Source organism: Penaeus chinensis, chromosome 3 (genome assembly GCF_019202785.1).
Source record: "Penaeus chinensis breed Huanghai No. 1 chromosome 3, ASM1920278v2, whole genome shotgun sequence".
In the NCBI taxonomy this organism is placed as follows: domain Eukaryota; kingdom Metazoa; phylum Arthropoda; class Malacostraca; order Decapoda; family Penaeidae; genus Penaeus; species Penaeus chinensis.
The window spans coordinates 2041223-2053722 of NC_061821.1; the positions used below are offsets into that span (position 1 = coordinate 2041223).

A 12500-nucleotide genomic window follows, 5' to 3' on the forward strand; every position below is an offset into this window, starting at 1 on the left:
CTTGTGTTATTATCATGTTAATGGAACTTGAAGGCATGGCGATAAAAGACCAAGCAGTATTGCTCAAATGAAGGGTAGCTTTAGGATTAATGTGACAAAAATGATCATGTTAAGCAAGAAAGATTACCCACTGATCATGGTGAGATGTGTCGCCATTGGCTTGTAGTTCTACGTTTGTGAGGTGCAGATTTTGAATCTATTTTTTATTTATTTTATTTTATTTCTCCTTCTCGTATATCTATATAAATAGGTAACCAACATAGTTGTCATCTGATTTTTTTATTGGAAAATACAATAGGATATTAGATTACCTGTATATCATTTATTTTATTTTAAAGTGTTTGTGTCCTAATTAAATGCAAAATTTGCAACATTAATTCAATCATACTCCAAGTTCCATGTTGGCCAGAAGGCAAGGTCTAATGCCAAGTAACTAAGAACAAAAAAGTAGCTGCAAACAGGTGATAAGCAGTTGTCCATCTCTTGCAGTGTTCCATGAGCTGGAGATGTGCTTTTTTCTATTTGTCTTTATTTTTGTCTTCCATTGTCATTAAATTATTTAAGTGAGCCAAAGATCTGTGTATTTTCTTGATTTTTATTAATTATTTAAAGGTAACAAAAGTGATCTTAATAATTCCTCATGTTGGGGGTTTAGGATCATGGTAAGGACACAACCGGATGTAGTTATTTTGCATGTCACTGCCGGTTTTCAAGGACAGGTTATTTGCAATCTTTTCTTCAGGAATTGTAAGTTTAGTAGAGTAGTCTCAGCATTCACGAAGTACTTTACTTTTTTAAGATATTTGATATGTTTTGTAAGTTAACTGCCTAGGCCATTGCCATCTTAAATATTGCTCATAAATTTTCTAATAAAACTGACAACTCTCATGTTTTTCTTTCTGTCCCCTTTTTTCTTCCATTGAAAAACAGAAGATGGGAAACAGACCACATGAAGTTGGCTTACACAGGGACTGTGGGGATTCCAACACAGTGTGCTACCTTTGCTTCCTTGTGACTTATTTACTTGGAAGAGTGTACAACTGAGAGACATGCAATAGAAGAGGGTTAAAAGAACAGGTAAACAAAAAGAATATATGGAAAAATTAAAACCCTCTTTGACGCGCACACACACACACACACACACACACACACACACACACACACACACACACACACACACACACACACACACACACACACACACACACACACACACACACACACACACACACACACACACACACAGAGACTATGCATACACATTCAAATATAAACCCAATTACACACACACACACACACACACACACACACACACACACACACACACACACACACACACACACACACACACACACACACACACACACACACACCCTTATTTATATATGTGTTTGTATGTATATATATATATGTGTGTAAATATATGTATACACATGTATGTATATGTGTGTGTGTATATATATATATATATATATATATATATATATATATATATTTATGTGTGTGTATATATTTATACATATATGCACATGTACACATGTATATAATATATAAATACACATATGTATACATACATACACATAAATATATATATATATATACATATACATTCAGATATATGTATATACATATATATATACATATATGCACATGTATACACACATGTATATAATATATAAATACACATATGTATATATATCTATATACATAACTCTGAATGTATATGTATATAATATATATGTATATATTATATATGTATATATGAATATATATGTATATATGTATTCGTAAAGAAGTGGCACCTTCTAATTCTAGGAGCGGTTTCTATTTCAGTGCTTGATGTGAAGGGATCTTTTAAACAGATGTCAACATTTTCATGAATATAGTAAAGCAAGTCATTAATTCTACGGTTAACACCACGTATATTCCACAGAAGAAAAGCAATTGTTTTCTTGTCCCCCATCACACCCTATGAATAGCTGATTGGTTAAATCTGTGTTTGATGAAGCCCTTTAGCCTGCATATGTCTTGTACAGCATTGCATATCTCTCTTGCAACTTGTTTACTTGCACAGATTCTGCGCATTTTCCTCATATTGATATTATACGTATTAAAATCCGTACCTGATATAATTTTCTGAGTGATTTCCCACAGTACATTATATCAGAGACCTCATTCTCATTTTCAACATCACTAACATCATATTTTCCCTGTGTACACTGTCTTTTTTTTTTTTTTTTTTTTTTTTCAATCCAGTAAGATCTTGGCTTCTTATTTCCTCGGCCATTTCCTTGATCTTTTCACCATTGGTTACTTTTGTGGCACTGTTTCCTGGGATGGGGAATAATCCTAGGTATGGCCACTCCGCGGTCGATGGGTACGGTCGAGGCAGGGGGGTTGGGGGGGTGGGGGGTGCGCATGGCGGTTTGTGGCAGTTACGGCGCCAGGCCATCACACCTTGCGCTCCACACCTAACGCACCTTTCACGATGGTGACGGTGTCTTGGTTGTCGTTGTCCTTCTCGTTGTTTCTTGCAGGGCAGTCCTTTGTCTGGTGAGCTGTTTCTTTCCTGCAATATTTAGCTGCGTGGCCGTAATCCTGGCACTTGTAGCAGACCACAACCTCTGAGTACCATGGTCGAATGGAGCTTGGTTGTATGTATCTTCCAAAGAATTGGTACTCTTTAGGTGGCGGCTGTTCTCCGCTCCATACAATGATGATTCTACTTAAGGTCTGCCCGTCCTTGTAAATCCTGCCAGCTTTAAAAGCACCCGGAAGATGCAGTGCTTCCTCTACGGCGGCCTCCTTCGGAAATCTGGTAACCAGGTAATGCTTTCGGGCTAATAGTCGTCGTTGTTTTGGAGAGAAATCCCCGCGAAAGCGCTATTAACCATCAGGACCACGTAGTTTTGTTGCTCCCGTCGTACGTGGACGTAGCGAGAGGATGCCCATTTCCCCTGCACCATGTCCAGCGGGCCTTCCTCTTGGAGGGGCGGCAGCTGGCTGACCTCCCTCATCCACCTGATTTTACCGACGGAAAGGCCAGTCTTATGTACCTGTCCCGGGGGGCGATGGGTTCGCTTTGGTTGGTCTTTTCTCCGGTTGGTTTATCAGTCAAGTTGCTGGAGTCACGTAATGCGCTCTTAATTTTTTTTCTTTCTTTTTTTTGTCTGAATGAGTTGGAATCCCACATCATCAGTATCGTGTTCGGCAGGCGAATCCATACTGTTCATGTCCCTTTGCTCAGTGGAATCAGTCCCTCCCATAGGGTGGAGGGTTGGGGGTGGTAGTTGGCATTGCGGGGGCCCCGAGCATGTCCCCCTCCCCCTCCATGATGGGACGGCTTCTGAGGTGATCAGTTCCCTGCGGTCGGGCGCGGGGAGGGTGCCAGCGCCAGGTCAAGTGCTGTTACACATACTCACCAGGGCTCGCCAACGGTCGTTCGTACGGCACCCTGTTACTCTGGCATTATACTCAGTATTCGTATTTTTTACTGTTTTTTTCCTACATGCCTTGGCCATAATATCCGACCACAATTTGGTGAATGTACACCCACACACACCACACAACCCAGGTGCAGGATGGGGGGGGGGGGGTTATCCCCGTAAAATCGTCCAGAATACAGGAGGAATCCTGACGACGTCCTGCCTTGGTGCTACTAGGCTTAGGACTGTAGTAAAGAGTTTAGTTTAGTCCTTTATTTACCACCCTGGCTAACTGCACAGGCGTGGGCAAGCTGTGGTACATTTAATGCATGGTCATAACATTACATAGTGTTACATTTGAATTTTAGCCTATAACATTGCTATGAAGTAAAGATACAAGTGAAACTTGTCAGACCGGCCCGTATAGTTTGATCAGTTTAATTCTGCTAGAGGCTGTCACCTACAACTGAGTTCACCGCGACAGCTTGTTCTTTTGTGGCATACAGTGCAATGCTAGTGGGAACAGATACGCTTGGAAAATCGTATTTCTGAAAGCTGACGACAGAAAGCAACACGCAGAGGGTTTGCGCCAAAGCCTGTTTGGCTAGCCAACATAATTTTATTTCATTTAGGATTTGAAAACCTATGTAAAACCTATTTTACTTTTCCCTTATTTTGTATAAAAAATTATGCATTTTTATTAAAGACCTATTTAAATGTCTACAGAAAAATGAGCAATCAAGTAATATTGAAATAAGGTTATAACGTCTGAAAGAGCAAACGTCACTTTCAAGAATGACGAGTGTTGCTGCGCAGACTCGAGATGGACGGCCTTGTTCATGTAGAAGGTCGGGTCAACGCCCTTGTAGGGAGTTGCGAATGACCTTAGCTCAGTGATCCACACTCGGTCATTCACTTGTTTTGAACAAACTTTTATTTATTCGGGATTTTATCGCCTTTGTTTTAACGAAAACTACGAAGCTGAGGAGATACAGCATCTTTAAGTAATGCTTGTCTGTGCTTTTATTAAGATTGCTCTTTCTTGTGTTGTATTTTGTTTTTATGACTTGATAATAATGAAAACTTGATACTTCATCACGGCTTCTTTCTTATGGATGCCTGAGAGTACATTTAACACTCACAATAATCACGACAATTATCACTTTACAAAAAGGAAATGAGTGGATGTACTTCAGTTTGTCACGTAAGATAAGCTGTGCCTTTTTGTGAGGGGACACTGCTGTGATAGCAAAACAGCCCCGTTTATGAGGCGCGCGACGTAAATATGCAGTTTAGGGATTTTCAGTGTTTGTCATACTTTTCATGTGTGTGTGTGTCTTTTGGATCCATCAGCTGAGGTACCAGAGTCCCGAAGGCAGTTCGTCGTCGCTTGTGACCTCGTTCTGGCACTCCTTCGACATCGCTGGTGCCAAACTGTTCCGGTCTGTGCCGTTCCTTTGGATCCATCAGCTGTGTGGAGAGAGGGAGCCTGCTGCAGACAATAAGGTCATTATCGACTGATGATAGCTGATATATGCACACACACACACACACACACACACACACACACACACACACACACACACACACACACACACAGATACACACACACACACACACACACACACACACACACACACACACACACACACACACACACACACACATACACACACACACACACACACACACACACACATATATATATATATATATATATATGTGTGTGTACATATATATATATATACTATATATATATATACTGTATATATATAGTATATATATAGTATATATTTACATGTCTATATACACTATACTATATATATATATATATATATATATATATATATATATATACATATGGCTTAATACACTATAAATATATTTACATGTGTCTATACACTATACTGTATATATATATATATATATATATATGAATATATACATATATATAAATGTCTATATCCACTATACTATATATGTATATGCATAAATAAGTTTATATACACTACACTATCTATCTACATTATATACATATGCATATATATATTCATACATATACATATACATATACATATACATTTATACATATATACATATGCCGGAAAGGCCAGATTACCGGAAGAAAAAACCCGGTCCGACGCACCCGAAATGTGTGAGTAGGCATTTGCCTTTTGGCCCAGTGAGCGTTTGATGTTATCAATCTTTTAATGACAGTTTATCACCCGCTATATCAGTAAGAATGTCAATATCAGTAGTATTGGAAAGAAAACAGCATTTTCCGCCTATTTAGAGAATGGGGAAATCAGGATCGGTCTTTAGGGCCAACCGATAGACTGCTTGCTGCTGGGCACACGTGCAGGTATCTGTATGCAACAAAATTCACTAAAATCTAAAGGGGACAGTAAATAAGCCCGATGACATTAGGTTAACCCAACGCTGCCGGGGGAAATGAGTAAAAAGTGGGAAAAATGCTATGCTTTTTATCATAAACATTACAATTACTATAATGTAATACACACGAGGAATAGCAAAATAAGGTAACGTAAAATATTTTCGTAAATCAAGGAAAAGGGTAAACGGCTACACTTGTACTAAGTCACCAGTGAGCCCAGTATGAGTACTTCCTGTCTCGCCCGTTTACCCTTTTCTTTGATTTACGAAAATATTTTACGTTATTTTATTTTGCTGTTACTTTTGTATATAACATTATAGTAATTTGTAATAAAAATAACACCATCGATATTCATAGTACTTGCAAAAAATATTTTTTCCCGCCAATTCAAATCAGGTAAGGTCACAAGGTCTACTAATTGACTACTTTTGTGACTAAGCACTAGGAGATCCATCAATGTGCAGACATTTCACAAAAATGATAAAAAATGAGCACAGCCTTTTCCCCATTTTTTATTCATTGTCTCCGGCGGCATAGGGTTAACCCCAAGCCAACCAACTACATTTGTTTTTATACATAGATGGTTCCACTTGTACTTAGTCACCAATGAGCCAATTATGACTACAAGGCCCTTGTCTAACCTGTTTATCCTTTTTGCTGTTACCAATGGACTTAAATAAACACCAACACAACGTCTGCAACTGTGCGGCGGCAGATTTTGGCATCCAGTTAATTGCTTATCAGATAGTTTGAACACCCGTAGCAATGTTCACAGACAAATGGGTTTCTCTGACCACTGTACGACGTTGGGTTAAAATGACGAGAATGAGAGGAGACAAAATAACGAATTCTTTCTTACCCGGCAGAGCGAGGGGAATATTCATTCCATGATATCAATTTTGATAATAAAAAATGATGTTTAAATTTAGGCCAATTGCGGGTGGCGCCAAGCTGAACAACGCGAAGAAGGTTACCGTGATCCCTCGATCCCGCCCCCCGGCAAATTTGGCCTCGACGCTTACGCTTTACCGCGCCGCCTCGGTGTCCACCCCTCGTTGCTGCCGCGATGCTAATTGCTTGCTTGCATTTAGCTTCGTGCCTGTAGCCTATTCTTTCCTTTATGGGATTTTCGTCATTAGGATAACTCTCTGCGCACCTTCTGGTGAACTGGACCCCATCTTCGGGCTCGTGCTCGGACGTGGGCAGACCTTTACCACCCACAAGGGAGGGTGTGTCTGGGGGGCCTTAGCATGCCTGCCTTACGGTGCACAGAGAGTTGCCATTCTTTTTGCTAGAGACTGGTATGGCAGACCATCTGATGACTGCCACTCTAGATTTTTCGTTTAGGAATGAATAGGCAGGTAGGAGCCCCTCCCTTTGTCAGGCCCTCAGCCTGGTTCTGTCGAAATAGCTGCTGCTAGACAGAACACCGAATTCCCGTCCCGCCACTGGAACCGCCTCGAAAGTTAGCTTCTCTCCCTCACTGTGGTGAATCAACCTTTGGGTGGCTGTTTCTGAGGGCTGAAGAAACTACCTTGAAAGGTACAGGACTCCTCTTTCCTCACTGAGGTGAAACAGCCTTTGGGTGGCTGTTTCAGAGGGAAGAGGAATTCACTTTGAAAAGGCACCGGTCCTTTCTTTCCTTTGGGTGGTTGCTTCAGAGGGATGAAAGGAACCACCTGGCAAAAGTGCAAGACCTCCCTTCCCTCACTGAGGTGAAACAAGTTGAGTTAAGGTTGAGCGATGCCGTGAACGAGTACGCCCTGCGGCTAGCAACACGCCTCTTTGGTCTTCTATTCCAGCAAGACAGGCGGCCTGATCCTGGCCCGGTCACGGTCAATCGGCTGGTCTCCCTCGGGAGGCTAGGGTCAAGCAATCATGCCGCCATTGGCACTCACAATGGTCCGTGAGCGCCGTCACAATGGCTATTGGCTGCGTATATCCTCTCATCACTCCTGTTGCTGTTAGACACTGGTTCTTACACTCAGCTTCCCCTTGTTGGACTCCGTGGTGGGTGGGGGCGTGAGAGAATGAAGCACGTACCATTATATGGAAAACTCAAACAAACACCCCCCACAGACTGAACTTAAAGTTGACGAACCTTGCAAGGCCCAGGCCACAGCAGTCACCATGAAGCTATATGTGCCCTCTGGTGGCAAAAGAAAACCCCATGCACAGGATGATACTGTCACGCCTGCTACTAAGGTGGACAAGACCGAAGCTAATGGGTCTGTCCACCGAATCGTCAAACAGATTGACTCTCGTGCTGGCCCCTCCAGGCCAACAGCCAAGCCAGGGAAGCCCCTGAACTCTCAGACGGCCTCCCCAACTGAGAGGGGAGAGCAGGCTGAACCAGCCGAATCAGCTGCTGCCCCCACAAGCAAGCCCGAAAGCCGAAAGGGCGAGCCGAAACGTCCAAGCCGGAGACAGACTCTGATGGAGAGTCTGGACCCCCTAAACGTTTCTCCCAATTTAAAGTGCCAGCTAAACCCGAAGGCTTCGACAATGTCTACCAATTGGGCAGGGCGTTGGAGCAGCGACGGAAAATTATCATAATGCCCAAAGATCAAGCTACCCTGAATTTCCTCCAGGAAACGAAGGAGCTAGCAGATGGGAGGAAAGTGAGTCTTTCCCCACTAAATCCCGAGGAAAAGGGAACCAAGATGGTGCTACTTGCCTTCTCAGTCTCGTACGATGTGGAGCTGATCGCTTCACACCCACAGGTCGTGGAGGCTTCCAACCAAGCAAGTCCTGGTGACCATGAAAGGTGCCCCAACCACTACCCTTGATCTGGGTAACTGGGGCACCTACAACCTTCGAACGTATGTGCTTGAACCACTTCGGTGTTTCAAGTGCCAGAAATACGGTCACCACCAGGCTAACTGTACAGCTAAGCCTAAATGTGGTGTCTCTAGCAAGGCACACAACACAGAGGTATGCCTTAAGGCCTACAAAGAAGAAAAGAGGGACACAACAGCCAAATGTCCCAACTGCGCCAAGAGGCATCACGCCTGGAGCCTGACTTGCTCTGTCTGGAAAGAGGCGGCCCTCAGGCGACAAGAGGTTGCTAAAAAGCGACCACACTTTGTTCCTGAACCCCCCCCCCCCCCAGGCACCCATGTCTGGGGAAGGAACAAAAGCGAAAAGGCCTCTCGACCTCCTAAGAGGAAGGAAGCCGCCCCCCAGCCGACACCGGATGTCTCCAACAAAAAGGAGTTCCCGACAATGCCAAAGGTGCAGAAAAAGAACAGCCCTGGGGAGGTCGAGTGAGGAGGCCGAGAAGGTAATTTCGGTCGCCATGACGGCAATGATCCAGACTGTCGCAGCCCTGAAGGGAAGAAAGCTAGAGAGAGCAAAGCCAGCCCCACCCTCACCCCAGGACGAGACCCCTCCCCATTCCAACCCAGGCCATGCCTTCACAGGCAGAGCCAAAACAGGCTGAATCTGTGCAGCCAGAGCCAGAGCATGCTGACCTTGCCCAGGCAAGGCCAGCCAAGAAAAAAAACAGAAAAAGCCTGAGAGAAAAGCCAAACTAACTAAAGTCAGAGCTACCAAAGGCTCTCCACCCCCCAGTGTACCCAAGGATAGCCTGACAACAGATGAAGAGCCCTCAACCAGCGAGGACCTCGCAATGGAGTTGTCAGACTCCGACGATGTCTCTGATGTAACTATCACTGAGTAACATCATGACATACCACCTAAGCATCAACATCAATGGCTTCTCTGCAAGGAACGCCTTTCTCCAAGCAGTAGTGCGATCAAGGAACATTGATATTGTCATGCTTCATGCTTCAAGAGTCATTAACAGTGGACACTGTTCGCCTCTCAGGGTATCATGTCTTCACACTGCCACGAACACCTGGCAAGAGAGGCTTGATCACCCTTGTGAGAGCAACAATCCCCTGCTCCGCAATAGCCGGTGCATCGCACTGTGGAGACGATGTTGAATCCCTTGCCGTCGAGGTTCACCTGGCTGTGCTTCTGCTGCACACGATCGAGTGATCAAAGGGGGAGACTTCAATGCACACCACCCCATCCTGGCTCCCTGCCGGGCACCGGATGCGGCTGGCTATCACATAGCCAACGTGCGTGAGACATTCCCGGAGATCGCTCTCCTCAATACCCAAGAGCCAACGCATGTCAGAGGAGGGGTCCTAGACCTCACCCTGGCCACTGCGACTCTGGTGGGGAGGATTGGCTGGCGTGTCGATGAGACCGTCACAAGTGACCATTACGGCACTGTAACTACCCTCATGGATGCTGGCCCAGCCGAAATCCTAAGACCGAATCCCCCACAAAGCGAAAATGTGGAAGTGCTTGAAGCCAGACTTCTAAACGCCATTAATGAAGCAGCCTCACTGACCATACCTAAAACTCGGCCTGGGTCCAAAAGTCACAAAGGGAGGCTGTCATGGATGCCAAGGAAACTGCCAACAGAGTCAGGCAGGAAAAGTGGCTGGAATGGTGTGAGTCCTTCGACCACCAAACCACCCTTTCAGAGCTGTGGCAACGGGTCAGGCGAGCTACCAGCCGCTCAGCCCCGAGGTGCACGCATGATGACCCCCAAGCGGAGGCAAACAGACTGGCGCACGAGTTCTCTGCGAGAACAAGCAGCAACAGCCTGCCAGCCGAGCTGAGGGCAAGACAAGAGCGTCTACAGCCAGACAGACAGACAGATCAGAGAAAGGGCAGCCGGACCCGATTATCTTTTCTCTGAGGGAACTAAGAAAAGCCTATAAATCCAGTTCCAACAAAGCCCGGGGCTCTGATAGGATCTCGTACCCCATTATCTCCCACCTAGGACTAGCAGGTGAGCGTGCACTCTTGTAACTCATCAACAAGTCCTGGGAAACTTCCACTCTACCCCAGAGTTGGAAGAGGGCTACCATAGTTCCCGTCCCAAAACCAAAGGAGCCAGGGAAGTACCGCCCCATCTCTATCCTCAGCTGCCTGGCCAAGACGGCCGAGAGGATGGTACTAAACCGGCTCCAATGGAAAATGGGTCCCCTGTACGAACACCTCCACGGGTTCACAAGGGGCATGAGCACAGCACACAGCATAGCCACGCTCTTAAGCACAATCAGCAAGGGCCCAGCTGTGGTGGTATTCCTTGACCCTGAGAAGGCTTTTGAACTAGCAAGTCCTCTTGCCATTCAGGAAAGCCTGATCCAGAAGGGAATCAGAGGAAAGCTCTTGGCTTGGATAGGTGACTACTACAGGAACAGGACTGCCAATGTCAAATTCCAGGGTCACCTATCACAGCACATACCACTCGAAAATGGAACGCCACAGGGAGGGGTTCAAGGTCCAGCCCTATTTAACACTCTAATGTCCTGCATCCTCAACATAAACCTCCCAGTGGGGTGCAAGATCATCTCGTATGCAGACGATCTCGCTATCACCTCCGCTGGACCACGCAGCCAGAATAAAGCCAAGCGTTGTCTGGAACTTGTGTCCGAGGAGTGTTGTAGGACAGGACTAAAGATCTCTGCAGCCAAATCCAAAGCCATGGCTCTGAGACAGAGAGTTCGAGGCACAAGTCTGAAAATCCAGGGAGTGGAATTGGAATGGGTCCAAGACTTCCTATACCGGACCCTCTCCTTTCACAGGGAGGTCCATTACCTGGTCGACCGCACCAAAGCAAGACTGTCTGTCATGAGAACAATAGGAGCCAGACACAAAATACTAAGATCATTCTATGTACATGCTGTAAGGCCCGTTGTGGACTATACCTCAGTCGCTCTAATTACCGCCAAGAAAAAGTACACAGACAAATTGGAGACTGCCAGGATCATGCTGGGTGCTCCTTCTCCCCCTGGACTCACGAATCGATCTAATGGCAACACAATTCCTGTCATAGGTCATCCAGGCTCCTAGGAAAACAAGCCTAAAACAAAAATTAGTCAGACGCCTAGAACAAGACAACGAGCTCTTTGCAAACAACTCCTGGCTGTCTCACACAGCCAGGGTGTTGTTACGCCATCAGCTCAAAGAACAGCTTCTTGCTAAGGGCATGGACCCCCCCCCACCCCACCCCACCCCGAATTTGCCGAAGCCCCGCCGTGGGCAAAGAGCTTGATAGAGTTCAATATAAAAAGCCTGTCAATGAAAAAGAGCCTATACCCCACGCCTAGCCTAAAGGTAGAAGCCCAGAGGGTCATTGCAGCCATCACTCCTCCGGGTAGCAGAACATACTTCACGGATGGATCAGTCGATCCCTTGAGCCACACTGCAGGCGCCGGCTTTGCAGCAAGGGACGCCATGCAATCCTTGAGGGTAACAAACAACGCCTCCTCCTCGACTCTAGGGCAGCCATTGACTTTCTGTCCCAAGCCACATCGGCATCAGAGGGAACGAGCTTGCTGACAGACTAGCCGTCGCTGGCAGGGGCATGCCTCCAAATCCCATGACGATAAAACAAAGCCGAAAATTACTCAAGGAGAAGAGTGCCTTGGTCGGCCGTACCTTCCTCCTGCAGCTCCACAGAGAGGAAACGAGAACCTCCTCCTCGAGCAGCTGGTACTCAGACGCCACAGGCTATGAACCACTGGCACTCTCTGAAATAATCAACAGAGGTACCGAAGTCATTCTTCACAGAATGCGCCTAGGTTACCACTGTGCATGGCAGATTATTACAACAATAAAACGCGAAGAGAGATGCTGCATGCACTGCGGCAAGC

The 12500-nt window shown here is 45.5% G+C and overlaps 2 protein-coding genes across 3 annotated transcripts in view; both read left to right on the forward strand.

Annotated features, from left to right (window-relative positions):
* Positions 1 to 888, forward strand: part of LOC125038782 (bromodomain and WD repeat-containing protein 3-like) — a 29699-nt gene extending 28811 nt beyond the window's left edge. For both annotated transcript variants that reach the window (XM_047632394.1, XM_047632402.1), the window contains exon 25: positions 1 to 888. This exon is cut by the window's left edge and continues 2477 nt beyond it. The gene's annotated coding sequence lies outside the window, so the exon portion shown is untranslated.
* Positions 889 to 9506: 8618 nt separating this feature from the next.
* The window catches only part of LOC125038491, a 32961-nt gene continuing 29967 nt past the window's right edge, over positions 9507 to 12500 (forward strand). Inside the window, exon 1 of the mRNA XM_047631972.1 lies at positions 9507 to 9636. Coding sequence (XP_047487928.1) covers positions 9507 to 9636 — 130 coding nt within the window. The remainder of the gene's footprint in view (positions 9637 to 12500) is intronic.